The sequence below is a fragment of the Phoenix dactylifera genome, chromosome 12 (assembly GCF_051530095.1).
Source record: "Phoenix dactylifera cultivar Ajwa chromosome 12, Ajwa_hap1_PhDact_Kaust_v1.1, whole genome shotgun sequence".
Lineage (NCBI taxonomy): Eukaryota > Viridiplantae > Streptophyta > Magnoliopsida > Arecales > Arecaceae > Phoenix > Phoenix dactylifera.
In genome coordinates, this window is record NC_143201.1 from 1,936,072 (window position 1) to 1,955,094 (window position 19,023).

Below are 19,023 nucleotides of genomic sequence, written 5' to 3' on the forward strand. Positions count from 1 at the left end.
ATCGGTTATCTGTTCAACTAGAGGTTCCAGCTGCACCATTTGATATCAACCTTGGTCTTTGTTTAATGGTTATTCGGATGGCAATAAGGCTTCTGCGTTGCATGATTAAAATACCACATAATCCTTCTGGCTGCAGCTTAGAGAATAAAATGGTCGACTAACATAAAACATTTGAACCTCAGACACTGAGGTGGTAACACAGTTGAAATGGAACTTTGTTTCCAATGGAGTGATCCAGATTTGAAACTTACGGGCATCGATTAAATACGGGGACATAATCACACCCGTCTGGTTTGCTCGTTGGAAGCGCTACTGATCCTTTGGTACTGAGATAATGCTGGAGTGGCGTACTCACGTGCGGGTTCGTCCGTGCTGGTGGGGAGGGTATGAGAAATTTTCTACCTACATCGAACATTTTCTAGTGGAAGGAGGCCCAGTGGGGGTTGCTATGCGGGTGGGGTTAACTCCCCCCTCCCTCCCCCATTTTTTTAGTAAAAGGGGTTACTTATTTCATATAACTCTTAACGTGAGTACAACCTGCCAGATCACGAAAAAGTAAAAAATACAAAGGAGGAGGAAATCTGATGCGAACGTCCAAAGAAAATCCTCGAAGTGCCGAGCGACAAAGGAGACAACCCAATCTGTTGCCCTATTCGCCTTCTTGAACATATGTACTGCTTGAAAGTCGGCCATCAACTAAGCTATCCTGCGAGTCTCTCAGATAAGGAGATGACCATCACTATACCGATCTGCCTTCCGGATCCAATCGATCACCATAGATGAATCTCCCTCAAAATACACTCGCGCGATGCCAAGTACCTACCTCGCATAGGATATACCCTCTCAGGCTGCCCGCAGCTCTGCCCCGACCATTGTAGGTTTTGACATGCGCCGCCCTCCTGCTGCTATCATCCTATCAAAGTGATCCCTGATTACAAATCCAACCCCTCCAGTCACACCATCCAGGCATCCACTGATCTACTGTCATCGAAGTTTACTTTGAGATAGCCAAGGAGTAGGGGTACCCAACAAACAAGGGCAAACCGGGGCGCTAAAACAGCGTGAAGAATACCCCAGATGTCCCTAGCCATTCTAGAAGAAAACACAGCGATAGCCGCAGTGACCTTCCTCGCATGTAGGGTCGCTCTATCCACTACTATCCTCGGAGACGACCTCCTTTCCTCAAACAGGCCGGCATTCATGTCCAATCAAATGTAGTAGGACAAGTATGCCATAAGAATCCCTACCTCAGCAGATCTAGGACTCTGCATGGAATCTCTCAACAAATGAGTCATGTCCTGTGCCGATACTACCGAGTCGGGTAGTGGGATCGATGACCTCCTTCATATATCTCGAACCTTAGGGCACTGCAGAAAAACATGTTCAGTGGTCTTCTCGATATCTACACAATCCTCACAACACTGAGAAACCCCCGAACTAACAACACTGCCCGCAGCCCTGCCCCCATGCTACGCCGAACTAACAACTGAATTAATTTTTGAAAATTGCACAAATTGATACTCGGTGAAATAAGATGCACGAACTGCAACCTGCAGCAGTCATGGATACTTATATATCATCATCCTCCGTTGCGACTTCAGAGATGGTTCTTGTAGAGGATGACCCACGACTCGGATGAAATAGAAACGATCCACGGGATGTTAAAAGCAAAAATTTAGATGTTGAAATCAACAGAAATTTAAAATGCCCAGTAAATTGACATATCTATATTATTAGTTCATACAAAAAAAAGATATCAAAGATATCGATGAACGGCGTCGAGCAACTCGCGAATCTGATTAAATCGAAGTATTCATGTAAATCGTGGTTAATACCATAAAAAAAACGTTGATAATATGTTCGCAACCCATAAAATCTATATATTCAAATTCACTCTAGGGTATTTGACATCTCTCAATGATTTGAAGGATACGACGCCTTAAACCCAAGATCTTCGTACCAAAACATAGCAATAAGCCAAAACCTCTTCCTTTTCGGTTCAGATTATTATTTTTGAAAAACAGATGGGTGTTCTCAAATAAAAAACATGCGACAAAGGAAAAAATTAACCAAATATGAATAATCAGCCAAATGCAAAAAACAAAAGGGGGAAAAATTGATCGATGTACAGGAGAGTTGGGGCGTTGCTCAGGTAACCGCTCAGGAAAAAAAGTTTGCATCCCATCAAACATTTTCCGATCGGAAAATGCTTTCAACCGATTTGGGTTTCATCACCGCAACACAGCCATCCTCTCCCCACGAATCTTAGAACAAAAAAGAGTAATTAAAAAAAATCCCAACCAGATAAAACACGATAATCTAAGAAGGTGAAGAAAAATCCCTGATGGTACGAAAAACGAATAAGTAGAGATAGGAGAGAGATAGAGATAGAGAGAGAGAGAGGACGACCAGCCCAGAGCCTCCGACTCCTGGTGCGGCGAGGGATTTTTTAAACGAAAAAGAAAAAAGCGAAACACTAAAACCCTAGTCCTCGGAAAGGGATTGATATAGTGGAAGTGTTCGGGAAAAGGGCCTCGGCGTCCTTCTATTTACAGGCATGCCCCCGAGACGGCACGGTCCCTTCGTACGGATGTTTACATAGAAATCTCTGTGCGGGAATTGGGATTTCTTTGCGGTGGCAGCCAAATGCCAAGAGCGGTGGGAAACAGAATTGTTCTGAATCTCATCTGTTACGAATATTTCTCAGATTAGAGAAAAAGAGAAGGGAGGAGACTCAGATATGTATAGTTTTGTGATGGTCGTCAAGGCAGTATAGAACTACCGCCATTACGATCGGCGAGCGAGCCATCATCCTTCATATCCTCACTGCCCCTCCGTAACCACATCACCATTTCGATCCAAAACCAAACACCTTTAAAAAAAAAACAAAAAAGAAAATGAAATCAAAATAATCCACTACTGCCGCTGTTGCAAGAACCTTAACGAAAAGAGGAGCCAAGGCAAGACTCGTACACAAACGCATGCCCTCCTCCTCCGATCGCTATGGTTCTGACGACTGACGAGCGCACACTGCTTTTAAGAGGCGGAAAGCCTGCGTCGCAAGCAAGGTTGGTTTAGTTTTCTATCGGTTTTTGACCGGATCGGAGTAGTTGGTGAGGGTGGCGACTGGGCGGTGCTGTCGTGGTGGCCAAGACAGCAGCTGCAAGTGCAAGCCATTGTACACAGAACAATATTTTCAGCCACTCAGAACTCGACAGTCGACAGGTTGCAGAAATGGAGCTTAAACGGCATAATCTGCTTGGTTAATCGTTTATTTCCTGTTCTGGTTTCCGAGACCTGATCTAAGTAGTGACCATGTCGGAAAATAAAAATTTAACAAGTCACCCAAGATTCGTTTCCTGCAATCTGTGACTGCCAGCTTAACTTCACGTGTAAACGTGATAAGTTTGGATATCTTATTGTCATGGAAAATGGTCCGCATGTGTCGAGCTAATTAATCAAGCAGCAGATTGATTAGCAAATATGACAAGCTAATTATATGACATGAATAATGCTGCAAGGCTTTTGTTATATGCACACAAACAGCTTCTTGCCATATGACACAAGGGTCCATATGATGTAAGGATATCGATACAATTTGCTCATATTTTCTAAAGTATAGGCTCGGTAAAACTTGTCATGTGCCATCTCTAAGGGCATTATTTTGGATAATGTATATATTTGATCACGACTTTTCGGAACTCAAAATATTTTTACCTAGATAAAATGAAATAAACTAATCAAAATAACTGTCGGGAGTCTAGATAGATTTGGATGGCAGTAATTCTTTACTAAGTTGCCAAGTGAATCGGCAACTTTTTTTGATATAATTATAATTTTAGATGAAATCCCGAGCTGAAGGAAATAACAGTCCTTCCTCTAAAGTTTGGATGAAAATCCTCGATGACACCCACTTCTGCACTCTTTCCCTATCCATGGCGCCCTCCTCTTGTTTCACTAATCCCTTCTTTTACAATTTTTCCTCCCTCGCCACATTCTACCATATGCCCTTCATATTTGATTTCAGTATTGCTTGGCTTTCGTGTTTAAATCAGTTACTTCGATGTTGATTGTGGATATATGTCTTTATATAGGTGCTCCAATATAAATCCTCTGAATGTTGAAAAAGTTTTTTATGCGGTGTTGTGAATTATCATCGTGGGTACAAAAAATCTATGTATTAGTGCTAGTTTGGTTTAAGTTCAACCACTATTTTATTAGGATAGTTGTATCGTTTCTTGGATCAAACATAAGAACTAGCAGACACTCGTGATCGTGGTGCTGCTTGTGATTATATGTGAATAGATTTAAACTCTTAGTCTGATGAGGATATCGAAACTTAAATAGAAGGAATATCTGAGGATTCTAGATGGATCTCGGGTATTTATACAGAATCAAAAAATTTTTTTTCCTGTCTAGAAAAAAAAAAACAATCCACTGACCTCCATGCCTGAGCCCAGTCCAAAACTTAATTGGGCTAGCCCAGAGAACAGAATCCGGTACGACTCATATTGTGGGTCGGGACCCACTCGCACATTCCGGTCTCCTTTCCCTTCTTCTAGGCTGCCTGGCGCCTAGCTTCACCTACCAACCTCCACCCGTAGACGGGAACCCGAAGCTACGTCAATAAATAAAAGCAAAACCCAAATGTACCCTGCAATTAATAGAATACCCGTGCCCTCGTGCCCATTTCTTCAGTCAAAAACCTTCCAACTGAGGGGTCTTTCGGTCTATCAAATCGGAACTGGCGCGTCCCTCACTGTTTGCCCCAGTGACCGACCTCGACGACGGCAGCTTAAGATCTCCGCCGGCCGCCGAGGCGGGATCCCCGGCTCGGTGCCGGTCGCTTCCTTCCTCCGAGGCGATCGCCCCACATCGGTAGGCTTCGATCATCTCCCCCGATCCGTTGCGTTTCTTCGTTCTCGATTGGGAGTCTCTTGATCTCTTCTTGATTCAGGGGCAGCTCGGTGTCTCGTCGAAGATGGCGGCGGCGGAGGCGGTGGGAAAGCGTGGCGCGGCGGTGATGGTGGCCCTGACAGCGGCGGCGGCTGCGGTCGCTTTCTTCTTCGGCTCCGCCGTCAAGGCCTCCACCATCGAGGAGACCTTCGTCAAGGATACCGTGTCGTCCCACGATATCGTCATCTTCTCCAAGTCCTATTGCCCGTAATCTCTCTCTCACACCTCTATCTATAGTTATCAGGAAGTAGCTAAATTTTTGTTGAGATTTTAGGCTGCGGTTTTTTCAAGAACGTAATAAAAATTCGGTTTTGATCCAGCCTTTACTATTTACTCTTGGAATTAGGGGTGAGAAAGTTCTTGCTGGTTACCCATAGGTCCATTTTGATAAGTTCCCATTTGATCTCATGAACAATGAAGCTGTTTCTTAGTGCGTCTCTATTAATTAATCCTCGAAGAGCTTTACTATAATAAAGTATGAAAAAATTGTCCATGAGATGCTCTGGAAATATGATTTGGAAAAGTTGTTATATTATCTTAATATTCCATTAAAATTGAAAAAAATGCTTTTGCAGTTGCATGTGACTCCCCATTACCATTGGGATTTCGGACTCAGGTTTCTAGGTAAAGTTTGTAAACATACAACGCATGAAATGTTGTATGTATCATTTGAATTAAAAGAAGGATGGTGAGAGTATGTGGTTTAGAAGTCTGAGATAGGCATTGGCAAAAACTAGCAAGGATGGAATCAGAATTCATATGCCGGAGTAAGTGTCGAGGATTGCATCTATTGTGAAATTGATGAGGAACTGAATGCCATGGTGTGGTCATGAGAGAGAATTTTGGACTTGCTTAAAAGCGTTGGAAAGGATTGAGAGAACCAAGAAACTTGGATATTTGCTGTAAGGATTTAAACAAGTTTGCTCTAATAAAGGATAAAATCCATACTGGGAGTGAATGCTGGGGAACAGCTTATAGAATTACCTAAGTGCATTTGATTAGGCTTCTCCATAATGATCATGAGAACGATTTTACTTATAGCACAGAAAAATGGCACTTTTAAAATTTAATTAATAACTACAACATTTCATAATCCAGCAAAGTTTTAAAAGAGAATTTGAGGAAAAATGTTAACTGTTAAGCCAATGTCTGAAGTATCTAGATAGAAAGGCAGGATCTGAAGCAACTTCAATAAAAGTAAACTTCAGATGATTTTCAACTTTGTGAATGGTTCATGTTGTATTGGCAAATGTGCAGCAAATTCAAAATGCCATCTTTATGCTGGATGCAAGTAGATGGTCGATCAAAATTTTAAACCACTGATTTCTGGTGCAATCATCTATTGTTTTACCATGATTTATCAAGTTTACTTGAGAACATAATTCGATTTATTTGTGATTTTGTTTGAGATAAGAACTGGAACATATGTTTGGACCATTTGTTCAATAATTGTGTTAATGTTGCCATGGAAGCACTTACAAGTACTTGTGTTAAGTGTCTAAACTTGTTATCGAGGAGTGCTATGCTACATAAAATTTTGTGCTGAGTATTTCTTACAAGCCTCTATAGCGAGGCTCGCCGTTCGGTACTAGAACCCCTACCGATATCATCCTATTATAGTGTTGGTACGTCGAGTACAATATCTTATTCGGCGTACCGAGTGTCAACACACCCCTTCGTACTGCATATCAGTTCGGTAAAAATATAGTACAGTATGGTCGGCATGCACCGGTACCAACCGATATGACGAACCTTACTCTACAGGATTCCTATTATATTGGAATGTTCATCTCTGTTGTTTCCATAAATAGTCATGTCTTACTTGTATTTATTTATTTTGATTCATTTATAGGCTCTGAATGTTATATTGCCCTTTTGTTATTTCAATGAATGCAAGAGTATGCTACCTGAACCTTTTTACTTACTGTTTGCTGACACCCCCCTCCTAATGTCAATAACTAGAAGCTTAGACATGCATGCTTCTCTATGCATGATGCACTTGATAAGTTACTCATGCTACCGCCAACAAATCATACTTACACCATGAAGCAGTTCACATAATTAGGTAGTTTTATCATTTTAAAAAATGACATTTTCCCTGACAATTTTCTGATTTAGCACCTCAATTTGTCTTAGTAGTGCCTTTCATTCCATTAAGTTCACTCGAATCCACTGACTTCATGCACGGGGACTGTTGTTGGCTGTGGACAGGTATTGCAGAAGAGCAAAAGCTGTTTTCAGAGAATTGAACAAGGTCCCACATGTTGTTGAGCTGGACCAGAGAGGTTTGTCTTTCATATCTTCAACAAAGCATGCCTTAGGAACAACTTTCTTTCAAACTGAATGGTTTTATTGGGTGCCATCGAATTTACTAATTGGTTACTTGTACAAATAAGAAATCAACCCTCAAAAAAAAAAGGAGTTTCCTAAACAACAGTAATAAACAAACAATGTGGTCTTGTTAATAATGAATGAAAATTCTGGGGCTTGAACTTTATTAGATTATATATATATATATATATATATATATATATATATATATATATATATATATATATATATATATATATATATATATATTCCCTATTTCATTAAATTTCTGGTGCTTGATCGTGATGCATACTACTGCAATCAAAATTGACTTGAAGAACATCAAAACACAATTCTGAAGAAAACTAAGATACCATAGCTTTCAATTATACCTTTTCCCCTAAAACACCAAACAACTGATAGCCTCGGTTGACTGATTTTGGAAAGGAAACATGGTGGAACAGAATTTTGAAGTACTCATGTTGTATTTATTACTAAATTTTCTTTTTGACAGTTGTTGCTGTGAGATTTATCCTGAGTAGGTAACAAAAGGAACAAATTTCTCCAGATTATTGAGAATCTCTTCATTACTCTTGAATTTTTTCTTGTGCAGAACCCCTCGCTAAGTAATTATGGGGTTATCGAAGTAGGGTCACTCAAATATTACAAATTTTGCAATATATTCATGGTTTATGCGAGCAACACTTGGGGATTTAGATTAATTTGCTATTACTTGTTGGCTGTGATGGTGATTTTACTATTCTTTTTGTTCTTGCCTCTATTACACCTATTTTTGAATGAATTAGAAATAAAAACATTGTTACTTAATTTGTAACTTTTGGCATTCATTCCAAATTTTCTGTGAACTGTCCAAACTGTTTCCAAAGTCTGCTTATTTTTCACCTCTAGCTGAGTTGTTGCTGAACATGAACTTGCGAAATGGTTGGTATATGATGTTCTAACAATGCTCAAAGTAACATGTGTTGAAATTAGTAAAGTTGATTTTTTGGAATAGTAGATTCATGCGAGGATCATTAATATATTCATGTACTTATCCATCTTTACATCTTCCTATAATGTCCGTGCATTTTCCTATGCAGTCTTAATTGCATGTAATTAATGTGAATGCATGTAGTAGAAGTCTCCATAAAGTCTATAGTATAAAATACTTTCTTTATCGGTTGTATTTGGGAACACAACCACAAGTTGATTGTTCTCCATCTTTGTACTCAGTTGCTTCAATTAATTGTTCGCTCTTATTTATCTTTGGAGTCCTTTGGGTGTTGCTTGCTTTTTTCCTTTACATTGTGGTTGGCGGTCTTGGGTTAGTGTTACTTTGGTTTTCCTACACCATGATCTTGTAAGTCCCTTGTGCAGAGAAAGATTTCCCGTTTTTAAGCTTTAGAGTTTTAACATTTCCTTGTTTAGGTGTCACATGCAGAGATTGCAATAAAAGATAAAAAAAGCTTGAATATATATCATAGGTGGCCCTACAGAGGAATTAGATCTGCAAAGCTAACCTGAATAGTTAGAATAAGGCTTGATGGTTATGGATATGTTGTAGTTTAATGTTTACCTACATCAGCTCTTTTAGTATTTCTATGTTGCAAAGATTTATTATACTCTGTAAGTAAGTAAATTTTGTATCCTTCCTAATTGTGTTCTGGCCTCTTATATATTCTGCAGAAGATGGATCAAATATACAAGATGCCTTGGCTATTATTGTAGGGAGGCGGACTGTCCCGCAAGTGTTTATCAATGGAATGCACTTAGGTGGCTCTGATGGTAACATACTAGGGTTACCTCCAGTTTATCCTTTTCCTTCGGTGCACTACCAATAGTATTCTAATTTTATTTACCTTCTTTCTCTGTGTCAGATATCGTAGAAGCACATGAAAATGGTAGGCTTGCAAAGCTTCTTGGTATTGATGGAAGTGATGACCTCTGAATCCTCCAAGCTGAGAGCATCTATCATTCTCTTTCCCAATTGTATTGCGTGTGATTGGAAGCACTGAATGTTCTGCTGCATTTGTTGTTGATATTTAAATGTGTTGAATCAAACGCAACACACTCAGTATTGGAAATCTATGTTCTTTTTTAGCAGACTCATGAAGCTACATTCTTCCTCTGTTTCGGTCTTACCAGTTGGAACCTGAACCATCTGTTGGATCAAACAACAGTTAGCTGATTGCTCTGATATCTTTGAGCTTCAATACAACCATCTCATAGATATAATTGCTTCTGGATTTAGTTAAACCAGATCACTGGACTATTCAAAGAAAGAAGTATTATGATGTTAAAGGTTGATCTTGTGCAATGGTCTTGCTTTTTTTTTTTTGGGATAGCAGCACTGTAATAGTGCCCGCTGATAGCGCTCTGGTAACAGAGGCTTTAGTTACAGTTACTGCAGTTCGTTTTGCGACTCTCGGCTCTAAATGGTGCGAGGGCAATTCCGTACTCATCGCGTTATCAGTTTTACCGTCTTTTCCGACCGCCAAGATGCCATCATCAGTGAATTTTGAATCTCAAAGGGCATCATCAGACGGACGGTCCCGATGATTCCTCATCTTTCCAAAAATTCCATGCACAGCTTTAGTGGGCCGTGGCCCGCCTGGGTTGAGCCCTTCTCCGCTTCTCGCCTACCGGGCCTCGCTTTTATTGATGCGATCGACCCCGGAGCACCACCATGAGCCCTTGTGAGAAAACGAGGAGGCATGGAGGAAATCCGCAGCGGCGGCGCTGGTTGCCGAAAGAGGAGGCAGAGAGCGAACAAGTCTTCCCTCGCGCCTCCTCCTCCTCCTTCTCCTCTCGACCTCTCGTCCTTCGACCGCACCGTGTTCCCCTTGCTCTTGGCTTCCGCAGCCAACCTCCGCAACCCTCAAGCCCGATCCATTACCGAACGCTTCCTCCGCGCCCACCTTGCCCTCCTCAGAACAAGAAGGACGGCCCCTTCTTCCCTACCACCTCTTCCCCCATGCTTTCTCGCTCTCCTTCCTCTCCTCCTCACGAGCAGGTATATATACTCTCTCTTTCTCACTCACTCGCTCACTCCACGAGGATGATAATGATAATAATAATTATACGGATCCCCTTTTGCTTTGGTTGGTAAGATGCTCTTCTGTGGCTGCGCTGAGTGCCGAGGTGGTTGGTGCCGCGGCACTCTGGTCTCTCGAGGCGAACACGATGATGGCATCCGATGATGGAGTCATTAAGTGTTTGGTGTGGGCACTGGGGAGCAGGAGCCGTCGAGTGGCCGAGGCAGTCTGCAATGCTATCATGGATCTTTCTAGTTCTCCGATTGGGAGGGAGCGGCTCAGAGATTCGTTCGCTATTGAGAGGCTATTGTAAGTATCTCCTATCTTCTTATCTTTCGGCATTTTCAATGTTATAAGGAGACAGATTTTTCTGTCTCAGCTGACGTAGTCAGCATATTTTCTGAATTTTTAGAGAATTGTAAAGAATTCAGATACTTTATACAATTGATGACTAAAGAATCCAACCCTCTAATGCGGCTCTGTTCTTTCATCAGACATTTCTGACTCCACTATGCTTGTAGTTGCTGTGCTTATTTGCTTTTTTCTTTTTATGTGATGATCCACTTCATGAAAAGTTCTTGTTCAAGTTCTTTCTTGATTTTTTTTGGCTTTTGCAAGTGGAAATCAAAATCCGTCTGGATCAATGCGCATAGATTGCACAAATTCATTTTCCGCGTTGCTTTAGTTTAGAAATGGTATGCATGCTGAACCTAGAATATTGTAATTGAAGCTGTAAGGACTTTTGGGCATGGACCGTAGCATATTGCTCGTGCCAAGTTAAATTTTTGTATTCCCTAGAGAGTTGCAAAGGCCTATGCCTAGAGAGGGTGGAATTGGTTTTCACATTTAGGGGCTGTTCGGGAAAACCCTGGCTGGAGATAATGAAGGAAGAGAGACAATAGGAGAGAGGGAGAGAGATGCAGGGTGTCGCAGGGACTGATCCCTGCGGGATGAAAAGAAAGACCTTTCGAGGTCTATTTTGTATCCCCTAATGATTGGGCCCATGATCCCTATGCTCTCCCTCTCCCTTCTCCCTCTCACTTGAGGTTTTTTTTTTCCTCTCGCAGGGATCAGGCCCATGATCCTCATGCTCTCCCTTCTCCCTCTCCCTTTATTCTCCCAATCCCATACAATTTTCTCTGCATATCCCACCAGATCTAGGATTTTGCCAAACGGCCCCTCATAATGTATTGATGTTTTCTATGCAAGTTGCATTGTTTAGAAATTCAATTCATGGATTTAATTTCATTACACCAATAAATTTTTTTTATTCTGCATGTCTATCTGCCAACCTCAGTCATGGTCCAGTCAAGCTACATTCTTACATAGTAAACCATTTTACTGTATAACTTGTTGTTCTTGTTGTGGTTGTAGCTGTTGGTAACTTGTTTTAAAAAATGTTTTGATTTGACTTAACTTTTTGTAGATGTTCATTTTGTCAGATGGCAGCAACTCCATTATATATTGATATTCTTGACATTGTGGACTCTTCCAAGATAGGGTCCATGAGAGAAAATATTCTAGCGTTATTCCTGGATGCAGCAATAGTCCTCGTCAATACTTGCAGTGTGGAATTCTTGTACCAAATCCCAAAGGAAATAGTCAGACGATTTCTGCCTTTTTTGAGGGCACTGTGGGACAAGATTCGATGTTTGGAATTACCAAGCAATTACAGTCAGAAGAAAAGCTTCTTGCGTGGTACAAAGTGTGATCTTGCTGCAACTATTTTTAGGCTTTCCATGAATCAACCTGACCATGAAACTTGGGGATCTGATAAGGTCAGGATAAGTATATTTGGAGGAAAAGAATCTGACTTTGAAAATTTTGTCCTGAACTGCTGGGAGAATTCACCGCTTATACTAAGCGGGGCATCTGAGAATTTGGAGAAGGATAGTAATATTTTCAGTTCTTTGATTCACTCTTTTAATCATAAAATGACTGATGATGTCCTTGATTCAGTTTTACTGGGGCTGGTTTCATGTCCGCCTATTGCTTCAGATGAATTAGACATTAATTTTTTTCTGAATGAGGTGAATGGTTCATTGGGTTCTCCAATTATGTATGGACAGGACATTAAGATTTTGAAAACACAGGAACTAACCACTGAGTCCTTGAATAAATATGTTAAAAAAGAGCTGCATTTTTTTAAGAATGACACTGGTCCAATATTTATAGATGCAGATAGTGTCCAGAAGAGTAAAGATGCATTTCGGAATGGTTATACAATTGCCCTGCGGGGTATGGAGTTTCGGTCTGGTAAAGTTGCTGCTATTGCAGAAGGGTTAGCAGATCTGTTTGGTCAACCATCTGTAGGGGCCAATTTGTATATGACGCCTCCTGGATCTCAAGGTCTGGCCAAACATTATGATGACCACTGCGTGTTTGTGTGCCAACTTTTTGGGTGCAAGCAATGGACCATTTCGCCTCGTCCAACATCTATACTGCCCAGGTTATATGATCCTATTGGCAGCTTGCATGGTTCAGAGAGCAGCATGAATGGAAGCATGCAGATTTTACTCAAAGAAGGGGATATTTTGTATGTTCCTCGAGGTTATCCTCATGAGGCTCATACAATCATTGATGAGTATGAATATCGGAGTAAAACATCTAATGACTTTTCCTTGCATTTGACACTTGCTGTTGAGGTTGAGCCTCCTTTCGAGTAAGCATTTTTTGATTATGTTTCAAATTTTTTTTGATGTTAATTGAAGGCTCTAATCTCTTGTTTTAAGGCAGTAAGTGTAATGGTGATTGCTACTATTTGTGGAGACCGACCATATAGTTCTATATAAGTGCAATCTTACCATTACAAACAAGCAGTATCCTTATAAATTAGGGTTGTCTTGTGGCTGCACATAAACATAATTAACTAGTCTCATCCCATTAGTTTGGACCAGCAAGTGGATATCATCATTCTCCATATTTGTTATTTGAATTAGTGAGAATTTTTCTGCATTGATCTGCATTTCAGTGAATGCGCGAACTCGGTTGGATGTCTCATATCAATGATTTCTAGATGAAGGGTACTCAAAGGACATGTTTCTATGTTGAGAACACATTACTAGAAATGCAAAGAAGCCAGCAACAAAATCTTTATCTACCATTAGTGTTTAACATATGATTTAATTACTAGTTAAAATGGATGCGTGGTAAAACTGGGAACGATAGATTAAGAAATGAATATACTTGAGGAGATGTTTGACTTGCATAAATTAAGGACAAAATGATGGAAAATCGGTTAGCTGGTACAGCGAAAATCTAAGGAGGCCCCTATAAGAAGAGATACTTTAGTTTGTGTTGAAGATTAAAAAGAAAAGAAGAGGAGGACCTAAAATTATATGAATGAAGATTGTAAGGATGTGGAGAAACTTGGAATAACATCAAAGGAAGCCCAAGTTAAGAATACTTGGCGAATGACGAACCATAAAGCTGACTCCAAATAGTTGGGAAAAGGTAAGATGATTGTGATTATGGTTATGATTTAACTACTTCTAGTTGTTGTATGCCTAAGTAGATCATGCCTTATTATTGTGAGTTCTCTATAGTTTTGTTAGCCACCTGGTGCCATCATGCTTGTTTCCATGTAGATGCTGGGTCACCTCTCACTGTGCTTGTAATTATTAATTCGTACTTAGTCGAATCATGAGTGCTAAATATTTTGATTGTTTGGTTTGTTGTATGCTCATGAGCAGCTTTGTTGCAGGTGGGAAGGTTTTGCTCATGTTGCTCTCCATGAGTGGAATGAGAAGCAGAAGCAAGCATCATGTCAACTTTTTGATTCTAAACTAGAAACTTCAAGGACTATGTTTGTACTTCTGCTGCATGTTGCAATCAGGCTGATCTCTGATCATGATCCTATCTTCAGGAAGGCTTGCATGGTTGCTGCAAAACATTGGTCTGCTGATACCGATGAGGACCATCGTGTGCAGACTCTTTTGTTAAGCCAAAGAGCTACATTTGGTTACATAATTGAGAGAATTCATGCTAGCTCCAACTGCATTGAGGCATTCAGGATCATAGAAACAGTTGTTCAGGAAAGAAGTGATGATTCCTTGCAATGGATGAGATGGCTTCAACATCTGCCTCAGCATGGAGATGTTGATGAAAAACTAGATTTTAATAATCTGTTGGGAGTGCTTGATGACCTCATTGTATTATATAATGAGGATAATAAGAAGGCTATGATCGAATTTACTCAGTTTAAGTCCAAATTTTGTAGGTATGTCATATTTGAAGATGCATGTAAAAGCTTTGGTATACTGCTTGAAAAGTACAGAAAAACCAGGAAACAATATATGAAGGGGATGTTGTCACTCCATTCTAAAAATAGTTAGTGATAACTGTGATATTGTTCTCAGTGATCCAGGATTTCACATCTATTTACCTTAAATTACTGACTTGTATTTATGCAAGTTTAGGACCTGAGAAGTTCGATCATTCAACTCATGCATGTCCTCAATTGTTGGGCAGCTGTAAAACATTGACAGACACCAATGTCATAAAAGAACTACTTTTTTGGTTAAATTTTAAAGCTTGTTCAGCTGCCAGAGTTGTCAAGCTGCAGTCATTTTTCTAACATTGTATAGGGAATCCAACATGAGTAGGGATGCAGTATCAGGATAACTTATTTGGGTTTGTTAGTAGTTCTGGATATTGTGAGCTGGGTAAACACTCGAGTGGTTGAATCAGACAGTGTTTGCTCTTTCAATATCAGTATAATTTGGTTGGCTTGTGCGTTATCAGTGTTTCACCGTGAATCGGGAGAAACAGAAGTACTGAATCAACTCAGTTCTCTTAAGGCAGTAGACTGAACATGCTGAATTTGGCAACTACAAATGCCTTGAATTTCTCTTAAAACCATAATTAAAAAGAAAAAGTGGCACAGATGCACAGAAAGTGAGCATTGGTGTTGAAGGCCACAAAGGCATCACAGCATACTGCTATAGGCTGTATGATTTGCTGGATCTGAAGAGTTAGCTTTGAAAATGTTGCTGTTACTGGAACTGTTGTTTTGTTCACGGGAGAGAGAAGCACTGTTTGCAGAGATGCCTACATTCCTTAGGTGGCCATCCCAGTTCCTGAGGTACGGAAAGCTTTATTATATGCCATTCAGTATGCATCTATTTAGCTATGTGGATTGCCGATGTTTCAGCTAAATATGTAATCGTCAAAAGTGAAATATTTGAAGTAGCAAATATGAGCTTTAATTGCAGAAGTATTTGAAGCTATAAGCACATAGAGTTACATTTTCACTTGAATTGTTGATTCTTCTAGTTCTACCATAATTTTAGGAAAATATGATGTTTTGATTGGGAGATGGTATCTGTTTTTTGTGATGCCACAATCAAAGGAAAGAGCTATTGATTGGAAATTAAACTTCTGCTATAGTACCTTTGCCGACTCCAATGAACTTTAAGTACATAAAGGTATTTTATTGATGATGTTAGTTTGCAAGTATATCCAGAACAAATTCTTTCATTTGTCACGAAGTCTTGATCGTGGCCAACCAGATTTTATATCTGCTCTTCATTTGGATACACCAAAATTGAGGGAATTCATGGGGGCATTATTTATTTAAATCCCGATGTGAGGAAAGATATGCATCAGATATTATTGAATATTAGCATCATACTTCACAAGAGGGTAAAAAAACATGATAACATATATGTCTTTTTTCATGAGATTTGGGCAATTGGCAAAATTTTGAGGAGGTAATTTTCTTTTATTAGGACTAGGTAATTCTACTGTGTATCTCCCTCCATTTCTCAATTTTTTTCTTCCTATTCCTCAATAATTGGTAAAATGCACAAATATGCTACAGTATTAACTGGATTAGATCAAGATCCAATCTAGTCACCTCTTGGTCTTTAATCTAATGACCGAGAGACGAGTCAAAATTGTAATTGCAACCTGCCAAGATATACTCCCTGCAAGCCTGCAGTCTTTGCAATAATTTCGGGGAGAATCTTTAGATGATTGATAAATCCAATTGCTGCTTAAACTGTACTTTTGTTGAGATCACAAATTTATGGCCTGCTTTCCTGTGCGGTGAATTATCTGCAATGAGTAGGAACGTCACAACCTGATCCGTGGAGAAGATGGAGGTTTGTGCTTAATGTTGGTTAAAGTAGTTGGCAGGAAAGTCTCTGGCATTCTGAAATATATTTCTTCCATGCACAGAAGCCTGCTGACTTTGAATTTGTGCTTGGCTTGGGAAGGTCCATGAGAATTATGATTTGGCATACTTGGTTAGCGGCTCGGTGAGCTGGGTTTTGCTACATCTTGCATGATTAACTTGAGTATGGTTTTGCTTCACCATAACCACATTATGGGATTGTGTGGTTGGCTAAAGGCAATGCTCAAGCTGGTGTTGAAAGGATGGTGTAATTGACATTAAAGAGTATTGCTGCTCTTGGTTGCAACTGTTCATTTTGTGCGTGCCAAAATGTGATGGGATCTTTATTATAAATTGTTTTCAGGGTTCAAAATATGACCTGATTTGGTAATGCAGATTCAGAATTTGTTTTATGAATCCCAAAATGTAAATGCTGTAGTCCTGCAATGCTATAACCTTATATTTTAAAAATGCCTTCAGCAGTACATATATCCTCGAAGAATGGTACATCAGAGGACCCGTGAAGCATGGTACATCAGAGGAATGGTTCCTTACCCCTTTAGAAGCACTTATATGTGCAAATGAAGCAAAGCAAGGTCTATGGTTTGGGATGCTTGGGCTGTGGAGAAGGATGCGTTGTCGCTCCATGGTAATCTGCACTGTAAACTAGCCCTCCCTCGTTGTCATCATTGTGCTCTCCGCCAGCAGAACCTTCTTTGGCTTCTGATTTCTTCATTCCATGAGGTATCTGTTACCAGTTGTAACTCTAAGATTTTTCTTTTTATTTTTATTCTTTGATAGAACTCAGAAACTCATCAACTAACCTTGGCTTTCCGTTCTCCTGATGGCTTTGTTACCAGAAAACTTAGCTCCTTCCCAAGCCGCCTGCTTAAAATTTGGTTTACTATGGTTGGAGATAGAGAGAAGGGCGGACTATCTGTGGATGGCTGGTGGGAATGATATATGGCCAGCACAAGAGCACACAAAAATGCGACACAGAGCAGTTGCTTCATGTTGGTGGCTTGAAGAAGTCCCCTCTTGGTGGGGAGGAAGAAATTGTTCAGGAGCGGGCAATATCAATGGATGGAGGTGAGACGTCAATAATTGAAGCAATGGGAAGAGAACATGGTTGTGGGCATGGTCTGGATCCTGTTGTACCTAAGAAAGGGAGGCAGCACTAGGCCCCCAAATTGACCATTACTGGTGTCTATCCTAACCTCTGACCTCTACCTACTGTCCCCTATGCTATGCAAACGCATCAGGCTGTTATCAGGACCCTGGCCCAACCCAAATCAACCCAAATTGGTTTCAGGTCTACCTTTCAGCTTCCATGTCCTTATTTTTCTTCAGGTTTGTGTTAGGTCCGAATTTTATAAGTTAGGCACCACTTTTTGAAACCTACTTATCATGGATCTTATTGTGTGGTTCGTGATATTATGTGTGGGTTTGTATGGTAAAGTTGATGACATCTCTCTTTTTTTTGTTTTGTTTTGTTTTGGTGATGACAGGGACTATGGTGTATTATCGGTGGTGGAAGAACAAGACTGCTCACAGAAGATGCCTTTGTCCATGTCTGTCTTCGACCAATTACAGAGGAGCTATCACAGTCTGGCCAAACTTGATATTTTAATAATCGACACAGACAGCAGTCTCTTAGCGAGTCTCGTGAAGAAAAAATTGTGGAGTTTATTCTTTGGTCTTATCGTTTCAGATTCAGACTGTCTTATCCTTTTGCTCTGCTTGCAGAAAAATGCTCTCATCCTGGTCTTTCACACATTATATCGAATATTGGATACTTTTGCATATACCATTATCATTTTCTATAACTTCATTCGGAGTGTTGTATTTAGTTATCTGAAAAAAAATGATTTTTCATTGCTTACCACATGGTTTAAATTCGAGTGTTGAAGAGAGACATGACTTTGATGACTGTACATGAGATTAAGGAAGTCCCTCATGGAATCAGGCTGTTACTTTTTTGGTTGAGGCAAAATGCCTGTTTCGAGAGCGTATGGTACATCTACCGAATTTGACAACATTTTTGAGCAGCACTTGATTACCACTTCAGTAAAAAATGTTACATTGAAGCATCTGCTGCTGCAGCCTAGCATTAAAGTTTGGTTGATGGCATATGATTGTATTGCTTACACTTTCAGGGGCTGGAACTGCTCTTTTCCAGTTTCCATTTTGTTGCGAGTAGCCTGGAACCCAAGACTTCAAAAAGCATTTCATTGTTGTTTTCTATTGTGCAGCGAAAACAATCATAGTTCGAGGCTACAAGTTCCAGTAACTGAGGGTACCTGTTGGAGTTTCGCTGGACTTGGCCAGGATTTGTGCTCTAATTTCATGAAACTATAGTTACCAAAACCCAGTCCTCATGTTGCATCGTTTTTTTTAAAGACATACCAAGGGACTGATCCTCATCTTTTTCTCACCCGATACCTACTCCACTGTTGCACTTGACTTCAACCAGAATTCTTTTTTGCCCAAGTGGTAAAAGATGATGACATCTGATCAAGCGCTCGTTGGTCTTATTGTATCACCTTGTGGGGATGCAAGTAAAGCGAACTTATATTTCTTCTCCGGATTCCAACTTGAACATACGTA

At 40.2% G+C, this 19,023-nt stretch overlaps 2 protein-coding genes, 1 long non-coding RNA gene and 1 other non-coding gene across 7 annotated transcripts; 2 read left to right on the forward strand and 2 right to left on the reverse strand.

Annotated features, from left to right (window-relative positions):
- Positions 1 to 2,144: 2,144 nt before the first annotated feature.
- On the reverse strand, positions 2,145 to 2,240 carry LOC113461952 (small nucleolar RNA snoR128). The gene has a single exon (XR_003384206.1). It is a non-coding gene; the product is annotated as a small nucleolar RNA snoR128 (small nucleolar RNA).
- Positions 2,241 to 4,591: 2,351 nt separating this feature from the next.
- On the forward strand, positions 4,592 to 9,375 carry LOC103715627 (glutaredoxin-C8-like). 2 transcript variants are annotated; one of them, XM_008803313.5, is made up of 5 exons: positions 4,592 to 4,878; positions 4,964 to 5,163; positions 7,168 to 7,241; positions 8,953 to 9,051; positions 9,144 to 9,375. In XM_008803313.5, the coding sequence occupies exons 1-5, from the start codon at positions 4,648 to 4,650 to the stop codon at positions 9,212 to 9,214; spliced, it is 675 nt and encodes a 224-aa protein (XP_008801535.4). In that variant the 5' UTR covers positions 4,592 to 4,647; the 3' UTR covers positions 9,215 to 9,375. The 2 variants fall into 2 exon arrangements, with proteins under 2 accessions (XP_008801535.4, XP_008801534.4); XM_008803312.5 differs by having other exon boundaries at positions 4,613 to 4,878; positions 4,958 to 5,163.
- A 484-nt stretch (positions 9,376 to 9,859) lies between these two features.
- On the forward strand, positions 9,860 to 18,242 carry LOC103715626 (uncharacterized). Of its 3 annotated transcripts, none has more exons than XM_088708508.2 (7): positions 9,860 to 10,279; positions 10,377 to 10,610; positions 11,728 to 12,963; positions 14,005 to 15,384; positions 16,897 to 17,160; positions 17,277 to 17,505; positions 17,925 to 18,242. In XM_088708508.2, exons 1-4 carry the CDS (start codon positions 9,981 to 9,983, stop codon positions 14,633 to 14,635), a joined length of 2,400 nt encoding a protein of 799 aa, XP_088564634.2. In that variant the 5' UTR covers positions 9,860 to 9,980; the 3' UTR covers positions 14,636 to 15,384; positions 16,897 to 17,160; positions 17,277 to 17,505; positions 17,925 to 18,242. The 3 variants fall into 3 exon arrangements, with proteins under 3 accessions (XP_088564634.2, XP_026663694.4, XP_088564633.2); XM_026807893.4 differs by having other exon boundaries at positions 16,900 to 17,160; positions 17,277 to 17,766; XM_088708507.2 differs by having other exon boundaries at positions 16,900 to 17,160.
- On the reverse strand, positions 16,844 to 17,382 carry LOC148700335 (uncharacterized). The gene is made up of 2 exons (XR_015971952.2): positions 17,241 to 17,382; positions 16,844 to 17,164 (listed from the first exon to the last, which is right to left on the reverse strand). It is a non-coding gene; the product is annotated as an uncharacterized LOC148700335 (long non-coding RNA).
- Positions 18,243 to 19,023: the final 781 nt, after the last annotated feature.